The following is a 19209-nucleotide window of genomic DNA, read 5'->3' as shown; positions in this document are numbered from 1 at the left end:
AAGTGGCCTCACGGAATACTGTCCAAAGTGGCTGAATGTGAACACATGGCAGAGGAAGTTGTCCTTGTGTCCATAGCTCCTCAAGGCACAAGTCAGGAGTGTAATGGAATACTCTCCACTTGCCTGGGTGAGTGCAGCTCCAAGGACACTCAAGAAACATGACACCATCCAGGACAAAGCTGCCCACTTGATTGTTACCCCTTCCACAAACATTCAATTCCTCCACCACCAACAAACAGTGCCAGACGTGTGTACCATCTGCAAGATGCACTTCAGGAACTCACCAATGTTCCTCAGGCAGCGCCTTCCAAACCGACAACCACTACCATCTGGAAAGATCAGTAGATACCTGAGAACCCCATCACCTGGCGGATGCCCTCTAAGTCACCCATCACCCCGACTTGGAAATATATCGCTGTTCCTTCACTGTCGCTGAATCAAAATCCTGGAACTCCCTCCCTGACAGTATAATGGATGTACCTACACCTCCGGGACTGCAGCGGTTCAAGAATCCAACTCAGCACCACCTTCTGAAGGGCAACAAGAGATGGGCAATAAATACTGGCCTAACCAATGACACCCACATTCTGTAACTGAGTTAAACAAAAAAACAGGTTGTTGCTAAACATCAGGATGATGCCGGCCCCTCGCAAGGATCGTCTGAAAACACAGCTACGCGAGCTCCAAGACCAGGGCATTATCTCAAAGGTCACGGAACCAACAGACTGAGTCAGCTCCATGGTCTGCGTCAAGAAGCCCTCTGGTGAACTCCGCATTTGCATTGATCCCAAAGACTACCAGATCCCAAGGTGTGAAGAGTTAACCCATGATATGGCTCATGCCAAATTCTTTACCAAGTTGGATGCCTCCCGTGGGTTCTGGCAGATACAGCTGGACAAGTCCAGTCGGAAGCTGTGCACGTTTAACACTCCGTTTGGCAGGTATTGCTGCAACCGCATGCCTTTTGGTATCATATCAGCTTCCGAAGTATTTCATTGCATAATGGAGCAAATGATGGAGGGCATCGAGGGGGTGCGAGTCTATGTGGACGACGTGATCATCTGGTCCACGACGCCCGAGGATCACATCGCTCGCCTCACACAGGTTTTACACAGGATACATGAAAACGGCCTCCAGCTCAACAGGGCCAAATGCTCATTTGGTAGGTCCGCTATCAAGTTTCTGGGTGACCACATTTCACAGCAGGGTGTGCAACCTGACGCTGAAAGGTGCTGGCAATCAATGCCATGAAGACCCCAGAGGACAAAAAGGCGGTCGTCCGTTTCCTCGGGATGGTGAATTTTCTCAGAAATTCATTCCCAACATGGCATCCCACACCACAGCCCTCCGGCATTTCGTAAAAAAGTCGACAATGTTCCAGTGGCTTCCCGCACATCAAGCGGAGTGGCTTGAGCTGAAGGCGAAGCTCACCACAGCCCCAGTACTGGCATTCTTTGATCCAACCAAGGATACCAAGATATCCACAGACGCAAGCCAGGATGGCATGGGGCGGTGCTCTTCCAGCGAGACGACTCCTCGCCCTGGGCACCAGTGGCATACGCCTCCAGGGCCATGACTCCGACCAAACAACGGTATGCCCAGATCGAAAAGGAGTGTTTGGGTCTCGTGACAGGAATAGTTAAGTTTCATGACTACGTATACGGCCTGCCAAAGTTCACAGTGGAAACAGACCACAGGCCTTTAGTCCACATAATCCAAAAGGATTTAAATGACATGACACCTCGGCTGCAGCGAATTCTTCTTCGTCTCCGCCGATATGACTTCGAACTCGTCTACACACCGGGTAAGGAGCTGATCATCGCGGATGCCCTATCCCGATCCATCACCACGCCGTGTGAACAGGGCAACTTCATCTGCCACATTGAAGCACAGGTGCAGCTGTGTGCCGGCAACCTCCCAGCCACTGATGAACAAGTTATACAAATACACAAAGAAACAGCCAAAGATCCCCTACTGCAGCGTGTGATGAAGCACCTCGCCCATGGCTGGCAAAATGGGCAGTGCCCCCAGTTCTTCAATGTTAAGGACGAGCTGACGGTTGTTGAAGGGATCCTTCTTGAAATGAAATGAAATGAAAATCGCTTATTGTCACAAGTAGGCTTCAAATGAAGTTACTGTGAAAAGCCCCTAGTCGCCACATTCCGGCACCTGTTTGGGGAAACTGGTACGGGAATTGAACCGTGCTGCTGGCCTGCCTTGGTCTTCTTTCAAAGCCAGCGATGTAGCCCTGAGCTATCCAGCCCCTCTTTAAACTAGATAGAATCGTCATTCCCCAAAGCATGCAAAACATGGTGCTCAGACAGATCCATGAGGTCGAGAGATGTCGCCGCAGAGCTCTGCAGGCAGTTTATTGGCCTGGCATCAGCCAGGACATTGCCAACACAGTCCTCAACTGCACAACATGCCAGAAGTTTCAACCAGCTCAGCCCAAGGAAATGTTGCAACAGCACGAGATCGTGACCTCTCCGTGGTCCAAGGTGGGGATCGACCTCTTTTGCGCCAATGGGCGTGATTACGTGCTCATGGTCGACTACTTCTCCAGCTACCCGGAAGTGGTGAAACTGTCGGACCTAACATCCAAGTCCGTCATCAAAGCCTGCAAAGAGACGTTTGCCAGGCACGGGATACCACTCACGGTAATGAGTGACAACAGTCCATGATTCTACAGCCAAGAGTGGTCCGACTTTGCGCGATCCTACCACTTTAGTCACATCACATCCAGTCCTCATTACCCGCAATCAAACGGGAAGGCCGAGAAAGGGGTCCACATTGTCAAGCGGTTGCTGTGCAAGGCTGCAGACTCAACCTCGGATGTCAACCTGGCGCTATTGGCATACAGGGCAACCCTTCTGTCGACTGGTTTGTCTCCGGCGCAGTTGCTCATCAACCGCAACCTGAGGACGCCTGTTCCAGCCATCCATGTTCCAGACCTTGACCACCTCATGGTGCTGCAGACGGTGCAGCGATCCAGGGACCAGCAAAAGGTCACGTATGATGCTCATGCCACGGATCTGCCTGCGCTGGCTCTAGACGATGTTGTTCGCGTTCAGCTGCCTGAGGGAGGTTGGTCAGCCCCAGCTGTTGTCGTCAGACAGGCTGCTCCCAGGTCTTTCGTTGTCCAAATGGCTGATGGCTCCATTTTACTGCGCAACAGGAAGGCGCTGCATAAAGTCCCCTGCCCATCACCTGACCGCACTTCTCCGCATGTCATCATGCCTCCTCCGGATGCTTGCACCACGAGGCCACCGATCTGGCAGCGATCCCACCTGTCCACAAGGCCAGCGAGATGGCAGCCATCCCACCTGTCCAGGTGCCGGCGCCCCCCCCTCCAAGGCCAGAATTGAACCCAGGTCACTGATGCTGTGAGGTAGCAGTGCTAACCTCTGTGATGGTACTTGTTGCTCGTTCTGGGTGAGTGTGCTTTACACTCAATTTGGCTCTGTTTTATTCCTTAGCTCTAGAGTCGCCAGGTATCGTTATGATACCGCCACAAGATTCAAGTTCAAGTTCAGACCAATAACTCAATACACCAATTAGTAAGTTCAAACAAGACACGTTTATTATAATAGTTATCAACTACTTATGCATATAAAACTAAAAGACTAGGCTATTCCTACCACTAACAGGCCAATACTTATCTGGAATAAGGGAACTGCCGGATCAGGAAATAATGGCCTCTTGCTTTGTCCTGGATCCGCAGGCTTCCAGTTGGTGTGGACTAAAGGAGTGTCTACTCTCGTAGCGTGCGTTATATGACACTTACTCGATGGCGGCTGCTGACCAGGCCTCTCCTTCTCAAGGTCTTCTGCTGCAAAGGTGTTCTGCTGGGAGGGCCGACTGGTCAAGAAGAAAGAATCAGTCCTGGGACCTGACTTTTATAGGTCCCAGGGGCTTTGCTTCCTTCTGGGCGGACCCTCTCTAAACCTGCAACCGATTGGGTCTCTTCCCAATCGATTGATTTGAATTTCCCCAATAACGGGGTTGTTCCTCCATCACTGGGCGGTTCCTTCCACCTTATTGGTGTCCTTTGTCTCAGACTCCACTGGCGCCGGGATGTCTGACCTTCCATAGAATGTAGCGATTGCAGTTAACTGTTGTGTCCATTGTGCCTGGGAATCACCGTGAATCGCTCACTTAATATGCGCAGCTCGTTAGTTATTCTGTCTGGTTTCTTTAGCAGCTAGAATACAGGGGATTCTGCAAACTGCTTGTTTCTTTGCCAATGTCCATTTTTCCCTGTAACCTTTGCGTTCTTCCATTTTGTGTGATGAAGTGGCCAACCCAGGTGGCTACATACTGCAAAGCTGTGAAAATATGGCTAATAATGAACCTTACTGGAGGTCTGTGCTACATAAAGAAAAGACTTGCATTTCTAATACTTTTCATGACCACTGGGCACCTCAATGTTTTTGACATCCAATTAAGTACTTTTGAAGTGTAGTAACTGCTGCAATGTTGGAAATGCGGCAGCCAATTCTATGCATAGCAAACTCAGAAACAGCAATTTGATAATGACCATACAACGTGTTATTTTGTGATGTTGGTTGAGAGATGCATATTGGTCAGTACACCAGGGATAACTCCCCTGTTCTTCTTCGAAATACTGCCATGGTTTTTTTTTACATCCACTCAAGCAGGCAGGTGGGAGCTCTGTTTAACGTTTCACCTGAAACACCGGCACCTCCGATAACAGCACTCCCTCAACTCTACTGGAGTGTTTGGCTGGAGTTTTGTGTTCAAGTCTTGGAGTGGGACTTGAATCCAGAACAAGTTGTGACTCAGGAGGTCAGAGTGCTACCAGTTGAGGGAACGCTGAGAATAAGAGAAAAAAAAGGCTAAAACAGACCAGAGAAGAAAGCACATTCGACGTCAAGAATGAATACTGCGTGCAATTCATCATACGCCCTTGTGATTTGTGCCTGCAGAATCTGTGACAGTGACTGTCCCCTCAGCCGTTTACAATGTTGCAGGTGTGGCAACTTGTTTTGGGGGCTGACACCAACCTATTTTGAGATGGGCAGTGTTGCCAAAAGTTTCAAGGCTAGAGTTTCGCATGCACAGACATTAAAACAAAACAAAAAAAAACAAGCGAATGCTTTTCATTCCAGATCTCAAGCAACAAATGCTTCGCCCCCGGGAAATTCGTTCTCACTTTTCTCTTTAAATCTGGCCCCTGTCCCGCACTCTAGCAATCCAAATAACATTCCACCTTCTGATGGACATTTTCAATTGAGGTTGATCACGCCGAAAGTGAATGCTAGCTGGAGGGAGGGGCTTGACTGTGGTGTGTGTGTCCCTCTCCCTCCCTCCCAGTGCCATTGGTTTTTTTTTAAAAAGGGGACAACCAGTAACATTGTGAAGGGAGAGAGGGTGCTGAGATGTAACTTGTGTTGCAGATTATTAATAATAACAACCAGAGCCTCCCTCCCCTTCAGTGGAGGTCAGCAAGAGCGTGGGGCTGTGTGTGTGTGAGAGGGAGGGAGTGAGTGAGGAGAGGGTACATATCAGTGGGACCGTACTGGAGCAGAGACAAGAGGCAGCCGCAGGAGGTGGGAGGCAGAGGTCGCAGCCGCTCCCAGGGAAACCGTACCCGGCCCCTCTCAGGGTAATAATGATTCACAATGAATCAGAGAGACCCCTTGATACATCTGTTTGCTGGCGGGTAGGTAACATTATACATTTTACTGGGGTTGTGTGAGGAGGTGAGTTCACTGCGCGACATGTTTGATGTTTTGAAGCTTTATTTATTTATATGTGACTTTTTATTTAGCGGTCATTCGCCTCCCTCTTGCACAAGGTGCAATTGTTTATTTTATGTGTTGTCCTTCGCTGATTTCCCCCCCACTCCCGACTGCGTTGAGCAGAAGAAGCTGGTGGTTTCTGTTATGTTATTTATTTATTTAATCCGTATCATGGCAGTGGGTGTGCGTTGCCAACTATTAGGTTCACGGTTTTTTCAGCCGCCCGCGGGTATTCGCTTCCCCCACCCCACCCTCAAACCCTAAAGATTATAATGATTTCTAAAGTGTTTATTTTTCTCTGGCGCGCCACACTGTGGGTGGGCGGGGAGCGCAGGCCTCGGCCAGTCCCCGGCTCTCTCCTGGCGGCTCTCCCGCTCCGGGACGCGCTCGGGCCGGGCTGTCAGGGGCTGACTGATCCGGCGGTGAACTGGGCAACTCTTCCCTGACACTCCCGGCGATTGGGAGGAAGAATAACTTTCAGTTTTAAAACGAGACGGTGCTGGCCACGCCGTCTCTCACTTTTAAACAGAGTCCAATCTTTCCAGTTTCCTTCCATAACCCATTTATGGTCTTAACAGCTCAGGGGTTTGTGTGTGTGGCGAGGGTGGGCTCTCATTTTAAAGCCAGGTGTGACACAAAAACTACGTTGTTTACTCTGAATTTTCAGTCGTAGCTTCCAAGCTACCATGAAAGAGAGTAAAACTTGCAGCAAGGTTTGCTGCTGGTTGCCCTGTGTCTGATTTCAGATTCTGCTTCCAGCAGTCCTCTTATTTCCATCAATATTTAATATGAATGGTTAGAATCGTTTATCTGACCGAGCTCCCTTATGATAGAATGTGTACAGCTTAGCCTCAAAGCTATCTTTCTCTAGTTTCAGCTGCAATGCCCCCCACCCCATGTACCGTCCCCAAACTCATCTTATCCTTGTGACCCACCTGCTGCTCCCTAGGTCCTATTCCACTAAACTGCTGACTATGTGACTAACTTTCCTCCTGTCTCCCATGTTTGTTTATATTGCAAACAGTTCTATCCTTGTACTGTCCCTCTCTTCTTTACACCTGCCACCTCAAAAAACAATCCTTGAGCCTAATGTTCTTGCAAACTACTACCCCACCTCTAACCTCCCTTTCCCCTCAACACCTTGGATGTACTGTCACCTCCCAATTACTGGCCTAACTTTTAAAGTGGCATGTTTAAAATCCTTCAATTAGGTTTCAGTCCTGCCGAAACTGTAGAAACAGTTCTTAACCAAGATACAAATGGCATCTTAATTTAGCTGTTGCAAAGATAAAATATCCCACCTCATCCTTCTCAGTGATGATGCCACTGGGGTGGCATGGTAGCAGTGGTTAGCACAGTTGCATCACAGTTGCATCACAGCTCCAGGGTCCCAGGTTTGATTCCTGGCTTGGGTCATTGTCTGTGGAGTCTGCATGCTCTCCTCGTGTCTGCGTGGGTTCCCACCGGTTTCCTCCCACAGTCCAAAGATGTGCAGGGTAGATGGATGGGCCATGCTAAATTGCCCTTGGGTGGTGTTACGGGGATAAGGTGGAGGAGGTTGCTTTTTCCTAGGGCCGGTGCAGACTCGATGGGCCGAATGGCCTCCTTCTGTACTGTAAATTCTATGACTCAATCTGCCTTTGATATGGTTGATTACAACAATCTCCTTCAATGCCTCTCGCTGTTGTCCAGATGGGTAGAACTGCTCTCTGAGGACTAGGACTTGGGGGCGAGTAGGCTATTTAGCCTTTCAGGCCTGATCGGATTGTAGCCTCAACTCCACTTTCCGATCAACCCTCACATAACTCTTGACTTCATGCCTATCAAAATCTATCTAACTTAGTCTTGAATAAATTCAATGACCCAGCCTATTGCTTTCTGGGGGAAAGAATTGCACAGACCTATGATCTTCTGAGAGAAAATAATTTCTTCTCATCTCTGTCTTAAAAGACCTCCTTTTTAAAAAAAATTCCAGTCACCCCCATAGAGGGAAATATCCTGCTGGCATCCACCCTGTCATGTCCCCTCAGAATCCTGTATATTTCAGTCACAACCATCTCTTGTTCGCCTTGGTCCAACCTTTCTTCATAAGATAAGCCCTTCATCTCAGGAATTAGTCTGGTGAATCTTCCCTGAACCACTTTTAATGTCGTTGTACCCTTTTTCAAATAAGAAGACCAGAAATGTACACAGTACTCCAGATGTGTTCTCAACAAGGTCATAGAGCAAAACCTCCTTCTTTGAAATTCCATTCCATTTGCAATAAATGTGGACATTCTGTTTGGCTTCCTTTAATCACGCTACACCTGCAAACTACCTTTTGTGATTCATGCATCAGGACACTCAGATGCCTATATACCACAGACTGCGGCAGTCTCTTTCCATTTAAATGGTATACCGCGTCCTGTCAAATGAGGCAAGTTCACATTTTCCCACCTTATACTTCATCTGTTAAAGATTTTGCCCACTCACTTAACCTATCTATACTCTTTGTAGGTTTTTGATCTCCTCCTGGCAACTTACTTCTCTACTCAGCTTTGTGTCGTTGGCAAATTTAGCTACCATATATTCGGTTGCAACATCTGAGTCATTGATCTAGATTGCAAATATTTGAGGCCCCAGCACTGATCCCTGTGGCACTTCACTAAGTTGCAGCTTGCCAACCCAAAAATGACCCACCTATCACTACTCTCTGCTTTCCGTAAGCTAACAAATCCTTTATTCATGCTAATCTGTGACCCCCAACACCATGAGCTCTTATTTTCTGTCATAAGCTTTGATGTGGCACCTTATCAAATGTCTTTTTGGAAATCCAAGTACACCACAACTACAGGTTTCACTTTAACCACGTTACTTGTTCGTCAAATAACCTAATTTGTGTGTTTGTACGTATGCTCGTAATAAATTAGTTAAACATAATTTCCCTTTCAGAAAACCATATTGACTCTGCTTGATTGCATTATGATTTTGTAAGTATACTGTTGTAACCTCCTTAATAATGGTCTCCAGCCATTTCCTTATGACGGATATTAGGCTAACTGGACTATAATTTCTCGCATTCTTTCTCCCTCCTTTCTTGCATATAGATATTTAATTTGCTATTTTCCAAGCCGCTGGGACCATTTCCAGAATCTGAGAAATTTTGGAAGATTATGAACAATGCAGCTAAGACCCTAGTCTGAAGGGGACTTGTCAGGCTTTCATTCTAATAGTTTTGCAGTACCGTTTCCCTGATGATTATTTTTAATTTCTCCTTCCCCTTCACCTCTTGATTTTCAAGTATCTTTGGGAAGTTTTCTAAGTCTTCTACAGTGAAGACAGACACACAGTATTCTGTTAAATGCTTCCCCATCTCCTTGTTTCCCATTATCAGTTTTCCAAATTTGCTCTCTGGAGGACCAGCACTTTTGTTATTCTTTGTTTTTTTTAATTTCTAGATAGCTTTCTCTCCTATTCAAATTTCTTTCCCTTTTTTCTTTTAGTCATTCTTTGCTGGTTCTTAATATCTGTCCAATCTTCTGACCTTCCACAAATCTTCAAGGGATTGTACGGCATTTCTTTCAGTTTGGTAATTTCCTTATTTAGCCACAGACGATGCATCTTTGTCATTGGGTCTTTGCCACTGGGGTGTAACTTTGCTGAGAGATATTGAAGATCATCTTAAAAGTTTGCCATGCTTTTGCATTGTTGTACCTTTTCAACATTCAACATATTAGCCTTGCACCTTAGTGAAGGTGCACCTTATATTTCCAGAATAGAAATTTTACTCTAGTTGTTGGATTACAAGAAGAGATTACACAAATTTGGGTTTGGGTTTGTATTCCCTGGAATTTAGAAATTTAAGGAGTGATTTTACTTGAAATTTTCAAGATATTAAGGTGAACAGATGGGGAGAAACTACTTCTGTCGCTGTGGACGTCTGGTCACTTTGTGGGGCTTGGTCCAAACATCAAATTTAAATTTATTTTGTATAGCTCCTGAATATTGTGCTATGGAGTGGTTATTTGGATAGAAAATGTAGGTGTGAATAAAACATAATGCCACTACTTGCCTTCATTCTTATGCCATCTTCCTTTTTTTCTTAAACAAAAACAAGTGCAACCCCAGCCCCTTGTATCAGCAGCGCATGTTTGTCATAGTACCTGTTGGTGGTTCTGTGGCAATGCTGAGTGAAGGGGCATCTTTCCGTTTCGGGGCGATGCAGGATTAGTGAATGATTAAAGATAACTAGGTGACCACCAGCAAGGAAAACATTTAATGTCTCAAGAATATGCAATTTCTTGGTCACGAGGCTCCGATTTGGGGACATGATCATTGGTGCTGTTGACAACTGAGAGTTCAATTTTCCCCTTCAGCTGCCCAAGCAAAGCAATTTCCTCAAGTAGTCAGCCCATCTGCTGCACAATTACTCTGCTTCTCCTGTTCAGTAATTTTCAATGTTAATGTTCCTTCTTGACCTCCGATAGACTGAGCTGCTGGCTTTAAATTGAAGACAACCCAGAAGAACAGAAGGAAACTAGAGTGAAATTGGCAGCAAAAGGCAGTGCTACAGGCGGTTACCATTTAGATATTTGTGTATGAATGAAGCAATGGAGGGCATATAGGCACTAGTTGAAACAAATAAAAATGGAGAGAAGTATTTTGTGCCAGCTGACTGGAAATTGAGAATCTTGACTGGTAGGAACTTGACCCTCATTTTAAAAAAAATATATATATATTTTATTAAGATATTTGTGTATATACATGAAACACAATCAAAACCAAAGTCATAACAAAACAAATAAATACCCAACCACCTGTATACTCCCTTCCGTTCCCCTCCACCCATCCTGCCTTTTCCCCCTTTTAACCCCTTTATCTCCCACCCCTCCCCAATCTCCCACCCCTCCCCTCTGCTGACATCTTAATTATCCTTGAAGAAGTCGATAAACGGTTTCCACCTCTGGACAAGCCCATCCACTGGCGCCCTCAAGGTGAACTTAATTTTTTTCCAGCCTAAGGAACTCCGCTAGGTCGCTCACCCACACCCCTGGCTTCGGCAGGCTCGAGTCCCTACACTCCAACAAAATCCATCTCCAGGCTACCAGGGAGGCAAAGGTCAAAACCCAAAACTCCTGGGTTTTCCAACACTCCGAATATCGCCACCTTCAGCACCTTTGACATTGCGTACGCGAATTCCACCAGAACCCCTTCAGCTTGAGACATGTTGAAAACATCTGAACATGGTTTGCAGGCCTCCCTGTCCAAACCTGCCCTCCACCCCCTCAATGAACCTCCTCATCCTAGCCAGCGTCATATATGTTCTATGCACTTCTTTGAATTGAGGCTAAGCCTAGCACACGAGGAAGGTGCGATCACCCTCCTCAAAGCCTCCTCCCAAAACCCAGCCTCCATTCTCTTTCCCCCCTCCCCCAACTCCACCTCCCACTTCCATTTACCTTCTATCTGGGCTCCCTCCCAGTCCATTAACGGTTTGTAAATCTCGGATACCTTACCATCACCCACTCCTGCTTTTGATATCACCTTGTCCTATAGCCCCGGGGACGGCAGGTTGCGAAAGCACGGCATCTGCTTCCTCATGTAATCCTGCACCTGTAAGTATCGGAACCCATTCCCACTGGGCAGCTCATACTCATCTCTTACAATTCCTCTAAGCTCAAAGCTGTCCCCGAACAGCTCGATCCCTGTCCGCCGCTACCCTTGAAACCCCACGGAAACTTGGCCCTTATAAGCGAGTAGTGGATTTGATGGGCAGGATCTGATGGGCAAAGTCACCTTGCATGTAGGTTACGTTGTTTGAGGATTTGTGGAATTCTATTTCAAAACACAAATCTGCATTTATTTGAACATTACACTATTACGAGTAACCAGTTTATAATGTTTTCAATTGTCTGACAATCTCCTCACATTTCCGGATGCAATTTGTTAGCATCTTGAAAATCTTCAAATGCCAAGTACTCAATTTGCATGATTTGTTTCAGCCTGAATTCCTGCTGCTGCCCATGAATGAGTCATGAGCTGTTAGCACTTTTAGTTCCCTGTAGCTGTCTGTTACATGGCAAATAGAATCGAATCAGTGGAGAATTTTGAAGTCTTTGCTGACCTTTAACATACTATTTGACCCAGATGCGCTCTTGATGCACAATGTGCAGTGTGATCTAATAGCTTACAATTCTCCCGAATATTGCCTAATTGTAGCATTTAACCTACGAAATATGATGGTCTGAATCCAGGAAATAAACCTACATGATGCGAGACTAATTCTTGTAGAAAATAATTTTTTACTTGAATATTGCATTTTGCCGCCAATTTCTGCTTCTCCTCCTCTCTACGCCTTCTCTGTTTATAAAAGCACTGACTCCCTGCTGATGTACCATTCTCTTTGATACCATGATCCAATGATATTCTAAACTAAGAGGTTGATTGCCAGAAAGCATGTTGACCAATTTGACATTCTAGCACAACCTGGTCTATACTTGACCTGCATCCTCACTCGTGAATATCCAGGAGGTAGAATCATAGAATTTACAGTGCAGAAGGAGGCCATTTGGCCCATTGGGTCTGCACTGACCCTTGGAAAGAGCACCCTACTTAAGCCCACACCTTCACCCTATCTCTGTAACCCAGTAACCCCACTTAACTTTTTTTCGGCACTTAAGGGGCAATTTAAGCATGGCCAATCCATCTAACCTGTACATCTTTGGATTGTGGGAGGAAACCGGAGCATCCGGAGGAAACCCACGCAGACACTGGGAGAAAATGCAGACTCCGCACAGACGGTGACCCAAGCCGGAAATTGAACCTGGGAACCTGGAGCAGTGAAGCAACTGTGCTGACCTGCCGACCGGTAGGGAATGGTTGGATAATGCTGAATATTGGGAACTCTAACCATCTGTTTTTCTTTCTTCTCTATTCTCTCTATTTGTATTGCACTGAGACCAGTTCTATTGCTCTTGCGGCTGACTTTAACACCAGCTGTTGTTCAGTCCAAAGACCTTCCTGATCTGGATGGTTCAGATACCTAAACATTGAAAGGGTTATTGTTTGTGATACAGAACAGAGCCAAGAGTGTGGGTTAAATTCCCGCACTAGCTGAGGTTGTTCATGAAGGCCCTGCCTCTCAACCTGAGGCGTGGTGATCCTCGGGTTAAATTATCACCAGTCAGCTCACCCCCTCAAAGGGGAAAGCGGCCTATGTTCACTTGGGACTATGGCGACTTTACTTTATTATTGCCATGCTATAACTGGAAATACTCACCTTTTTGTATGTGAACGTTACGTCCATCTCAACAATTAGTTTTCTAAGATGTTAAACAGTTCTGCAGTATACAAGAAGAAATGTGATGTTCATTACAATTGCAGAGGGAAAGTTCTCACTTCCTTGTTAGCTTGCCAAAATGAATATTTGAGGCTGGGCAGTAATTGTCAGTAGGTTATTTAACTTGTTTTGCATCTTGACACAAGACCAGGCTTAGCTTAGCTATTGTCTGTTTGTGTATGCTTTCGAGATTGCTCAATAGCTGTAGTGACAGGATGTGTCTGATTTTTTTTTTTTCATCCACCCCGACCACCATTAAGCACATTGAGGTCAACTGGGACCATCCCCATCCCAAGATAAGACCTGTTGAGCTACTTGAATAGTAGATGACAAACCTGAGATTCCCAATCTTTGTGCTTCAGACTCTTAAGCCCTCTGAAATTCTGTTCACCAAAATTTTCTCTCCCTTTCCTGAAGTTACAAAGTGGTCTGGTCATCTTTGTGGAACTATATTACAGTGTAAATCAGTGCCTCTCACAGCGAGCCAAATTGGGAGAGAAGAAAGAACTCTTTCAGCAAAGAAGGGGATAACAATGGGAACGTAGGGAAGGTTCTCTTTGTGAAAGCCTGTATCTGCATATATCTAAAGCCCTCCCTCCTTGGGAGCTTGTATTTCTCCATCTATTCTTCAAATGTTGCAAAGGTCTTTCATCGTGATTACACTTTTTCCTCCCAGTCTTGGAATCCGGCCTAAATTTTTGCCGTTTCAAACAGATGGCTTCCTCGGACTGGCATCAGTTTCGATCCTGCCTCTAAATGGTTCCAAAACTGCTTCCATATCTTCAGTGTTGAAACTACAACTGGGCTGCTCAAGTATTTGAGTGGCGCTGTAGCCAGCACCCGTAGTCCCGATTCACATTCAAAGCTAACGTCTTCACCTTACGAATTCCACCTGGTCTTTCCCCCACTATCCGAGGCAAGCACTTCAAGAGGCAACGCCTTCACCAAAATCTTAACGTCTATGTTTAATAATGACGTCGGCTGATATGACCCATGACCCACAGTCCTCTTTCTTCAACAGTAGTGAAATTGAAGCTTGACCCATTGTGTCTGGCAGCACCCTCCTTTCCACTGCATCTTCAAACATCATTACCAGCAGTGGAGCCAGTTATCCAACAGGGAAGATGCAGACGAGGTAGGCAGCAGAATCCATCTGGTCGTGCTGCCTTCCTCGTCTTCAGCTTCCTTTGCAGTCTGTATTTCCTCCAGCCCGACCTTATCTAGCATCGGAAACTTCAATTCCTCAATGAAATTTTGCATATTCATTCTATACAAATTCCTGTGACATTTCTCGAACACCTTAGTCACCTTTTCCGGTGCTGATACCAACCTCCCCGTTTTATCCCGGACCTGCAAAATCTCTCTTGAGTCCGCCTGACTCCGAAGTTGGCCTGCCAACATCCGATTAGCCTTGTACCCATGTTCATACCGCCCCTCCAGACTGTCTTAACTGGCGTATAGCTTTCCTAGCCGATAGTAAATCAAACTTCATTTGAAGCTCCTTCCTGCTGTTCAGTAACTATAATACATATCTTTATTGTCACAAAAAGGCTTACATTAACACTGCAATCAGGTTACTGTGAAAAGCCCCTATTCGCCACACTCCGAAGCCTGTTCTGGTACACAGAGGGAGAATTCAGAATGTTTAATCACCTAACAGGCACGTCTTTCGGGAGGAAACCGGAGAACCCGTGGAAACCCACACAGACACAAGGAGAACGGTAGACTCCACATAGACAGTGACTTAAGCCGGGAATCGAACCTGGGACCCTGGCGCTGTGAAGCAACAGTGCTAATCACTGTGCCACTGTGCTGCCTGGTATTGGGTACTCCGGTATTCGGTTCTCTGCATGCTTCCCATCCACCTCCAAAATTTCATCCACTTGCTGTTGGTGTTCCTCGCTCCTTCCATATCCAACTGTGACTTGTATGGGATCATTTTCCCCTCATTACTGCCTTTAGAGCTTCCAAAACCATTGAAGGCGAGACCTCCCCATTATTATTATGTATAATATATTAATCAATAACTTCACTCATTTTTTCACAAAAGCCCAAATCTGCCAACACTCCCATACCCACCCACCAAGCCAGTCTTTGAATTGGTCCCTTCTCCAATACTATTTCTACCGTGTGGGGCGTGGTCTGAAATATCAATAGTGGAATAATCTGCTTTCCTCACCCCCGGTAGTAGCACCCTCCCTATGATGAAAAAATCGATCCTTGGATACATATTGTGTACCAGAGAGAAGAAGGAGTATTCCCTTGCCCCTGGTGTAAAAACCGCCATGGGTCCAAATCCCCATCTTCATAAATGCTACTGACACTTTCACCCCAGCTGAAAGAGTAAAGGTTCAAGGCTTCGAACGATCAGTACAATTCCCACCTAGAATCAACTGATGTCTATCTCGACTAAATCCTACATCGTCCCAATTCTGGGCATATAAACTGACCCGTAAACGAATCTTCCCTCCAATATACCTTTGACGATGACATACCTGCCCCATTGATCTACTATTACTGCTTCATCTGAAATTCAACCCTTTTGCTTACCAAAATTGCCACCCCTCATGTAACACTTGATTCACCCATCCCTTTTAGAGCCATAGCTGATCTTTCAACCCCAAATGAGTCTCCTGTTACAGCACCACGTCGGCTTCAAACTCTTCAGATGTGATGGGACTCTTGTCCTCTTCACCGGACCTCCCAGTCCCCTTGCGTTCCATGTCACCAACCGGTCCGGGGGTCTTTCATTCCCCCCCCATCTGTTTAACCATCACCATTCTGAGGGGCAAGTCTGTTTCCCCCCCCCTGCCCCCGCCAGTATTTCTAATTCTTCACCTCATTTTTATAACCTTTGGCCTCACCCGCTGGCTGGGCCTGACCTTGTCCCTTATGAAATAAAAATGAAAATTGCTTATTGTCACAAGTAGGCTTCAAATGAAGTTACGTGAAAAACCCCTAATCCGGCGCCTGTTCGGGGAGGCTGGTACTGGAATTGAACCGTGCTGCTGGCCTGCCTAGGTCTGCTTTAAAAGCCAGCTATTTAGCCCTGTGCTAAACCAGCCCTTTTCTCTGTCAGGTAGCTTTCCCACCCCATCCACCAGATATATAATCTTGAAACTACTTTCCTCATCCTTGCCATTATACCCCATTCATTCACACCTCCTGGGCCAACTGAATGATGTTTTCACAAGTTCGACCCGCCGCAGCCACTCTTTCGCCCCCACCCCCCAACGTTTCCGTTCACCAGCCAGCTCACTAGTGAGGTGGCTCCCATTAAAGCCCTCTTCATTAACCTTTCAAATATAAAGTACCTCACCTTGCCCTTCTCCCCTACTTTTTTTTGTAATATATTTTCTTGTTTTCCCCACACCTCTTGAATATACAAATCCCTACCCCAGACCTTTCCTAAACATTTATATATAATCGTAATATATTACAAACCACCAAATATGTCAATAATAAACATCAAAACTGTATATTAGGGCGAGATAACTACAACATAACACCCTATCATCTCCAAACCAATCCAATCTAGCCATAATATCAGAGCCCCAACGTAAGAATTAGTCTATTCTCAGGCCTTCAGCCCTTACGAACTCTCTGCAGAATCAAAAAAATGGTCCTTGTAATTGTATATCACTCGTAACCTCGCAGGGTAGACCATTCCGAATCGTATTCCCTTCTTGTAGCCTGTTTTCCTATTGATCTGAAACATTGATTCAGCTAATTGTCCCTTTCGTACTTGCACTTTCTTCTCCACATCAACAAAAAAATCAAAATATCTGGTCCTCTCACACCATTACAGTGTGGAGATCTCTCATCAGAGCCTTGCAGCCTTTTATTGGGTGTTTCTTTTTGTTCTGTTGGTAATATTTTGACTGCATGCCTTTTATCAAAGCTTCTTCTTCTCCTTTCCCAATTTTCCTGCCCTTGCTATGACATTACCAGGAAATTTAGCATGCATTCATGCCTGGCTTAGTCAGGTGTTTAAATAATGGTTACTGCAACATATTCGAAGCTGAATTTGTGTGTTTTATTCTGCTATAGGCATTTGCATGTAGAGTTTTCTTTACCTTGGGGTAGCTATTCTCTGGATATTGGTCATTGTATTTGCGATTTAAGCTCTGCTCACTTTGGGATAACAAATTGAGAACCCATTGTGGTCCTGAAATTCGGGGTTGAGAGGATGTGTGCACTACATTTTTTTTTAGTATCTCTGATATTTTCTGTGTAGATATAGCTGCCTGAGTTTAATGCACACTCGAGATGAATATTTAGATGCCATTGGAATTTGTCATTACTGAAGCCTGGACCTCTTGTTAAATCTTTTTGTATTTTTGCCAATACCTATGCGGTCTACTATAGATTTATCTTATGACTAGTGAATTTTCTTCAACCCACGTGGGTTCGACAGTATTTAGTCTGCTGCTGCTAAGTCTGTTCCTGGTCAGTACTACTACCAATTAAACCAGTAACCATTCATTAAGGTAGAAGACCTACACTTGCGATGTCTCAAATTATTCAGTCAGAATGGCAGACTGGGAAAAGAAATCTGTTTGCCCAATCTCATTACTGTAATGACCCAAAACCTCATGTGACGGTCAGTGAATGGTTTCTCGGGTAGTTAGACTTAACAATGCATGTTTAATTTTTACAGTAATTGCATAGCCTGTTGCTGGATGTACAAGATGGAAACGACATTGGACACTCTACAGGGCATTTGGAATTGGAACAAGCCACACAAGCAGCTGCGTAACTGCTTAACCAATCGGCTTGAAAGTCTGAAATTGCTAGTGCAGACAATGGTGTTGCAAATTGCAATTGTAAAAGGTACAGAAAGAGAGAGTGGGATACAAAGATTGGACCACAAGAGAGAACAAACCTACAAAACAAGTTTAATTAAAACCCATAGGAGTGACATTCCATATTTTAAACAGATAATTTGCATTACCAGGTAGATTGACTAACTCTAATTAGCACATCATGCCATTAAAAGGATACTTGGTCTAAAATGGACCAGCCCAAACTTTGAGGAGAGTTTGCCTTCTATTACTATGAAGTACAGAAGCATTGCACCTTTTCAAGGCATTTGAATGGGGATATGGACAGAGAGATGCAGATTTTTACAAGCTTAATGACGGAGTAATGCATCACTGACAGAAATATTTTGCTTTGTGTACTTAATCGCGCATCTTACTTTGCCTTGAGTTGCTGTGACATTTGTACTTTAATACCTGGACGAGATCATTATTTCTGGCTTGAGTTGGAGTGCTACGCAAATAGTACCACTGGATAAACTGTTTAGTTCACAACATTTTATGCCATAAAAGCTGTTATTAATTTGAAAAGCATTTCATATTTTTCATGGCAAGTTCACATACAAATTAGGAGCAGGACTAGCCCGTTTGGCACCTCTAGGTTTCTCTGCCATTTGATAATATCATTGCTGATCTGCTTGTGATCTTATCTCTACTTTCTTGTTTACCCCTCATACCCTGTGACTTCAATCAATAATCATTTCAATCAATAACCTATCTAACTTGACCTTCAAAATATTCAGTAATCTGCCTTTACTGCTGTCTGGAAATGAATTCCACAGATTAATAATCCTCCGAGGACAGAATTTCTGCTCATCTCCATCTTAAATGGGAGACCTTATTTATTTTTAAAACTGTGTTCCCTGTTCTGGTCTCTCCCAAAAGGGGAAACATCCCTCCAATATCTATCCTATCAAGTATCCTCAGGATTTGTATGTTTCAATAAAATCACCTCTCATTCTTCTAAACGTTGAATAATGCAGGACCAACCTTTCCTCGTAAGATAACCCCTTCATCCCAGGGTTCAGTTGTTTGAACCTTCTGTGAACTGCTAATGCAATTATATCGTTTCTTAAGTAGGGAGTACTCCAGATGTGGTGTCTTCAACTCCTGTACAATTGTAATAAAACTTTTATATTCCTTTTCTTGCCTATGAGAAATAGAGATTTCCAAATATGGTGGTACTCTAGAAGCTTTCACCATGTACCTTTTTATACCTGCCTTTCTCATTGTTTCTTACCTTTTGATAAAATGACTGCCATTGTTGCATTGGACTCTTCTTGCTAATTTTGATCCTTCAAATTTCTTC

At 45.0% G+C, this 19209-nt stretch overlaps 1 protein-coding gene across 1 annotated transcript in view; it reads left to right on the top strand.

The window, feature by feature from the left end:
* The first annotated feature begins 5348 nt into the window (after positions 1-5348).
* Positions 5349-19209, top strand: part of slc25a36a (solute carrier family 25 member 36a) — an 80952-nt gene continuing 67091 nt past the window's right edge. Inside the window, exon 1 of the mRNA XM_038817169.1 lies at positions 5349-5683. Within this exon, the coding sequence (XP_038673097.1) occupies positions 5643-5683 (41 nt within the window). The 5' untranslated portion in view covers positions 5349-5642. The remainder of the gene's footprint in view (positions 5684-19209) is intronic.

Source organism: Scyliorhinus canicula, chromosome 13 (assembly GCF_902713615.1).
Source record: "Scyliorhinus canicula chromosome 13, sScyCan1.1, whole genome shotgun sequence".
In the NCBI taxonomy this organism is placed as follows: domain Eukaryota; kingdom Metazoa; phylum Chordata; class Chondrichthyes; order Carcharhiniformes; family Scyliorhinidae; genus Scyliorhinus; species Scyliorhinus canicula.
The sequence above is the reverse complement of the archived record's forward strand: the minus strand, read 5'-3'. Positions and strand labels throughout refer to the sequence as shown.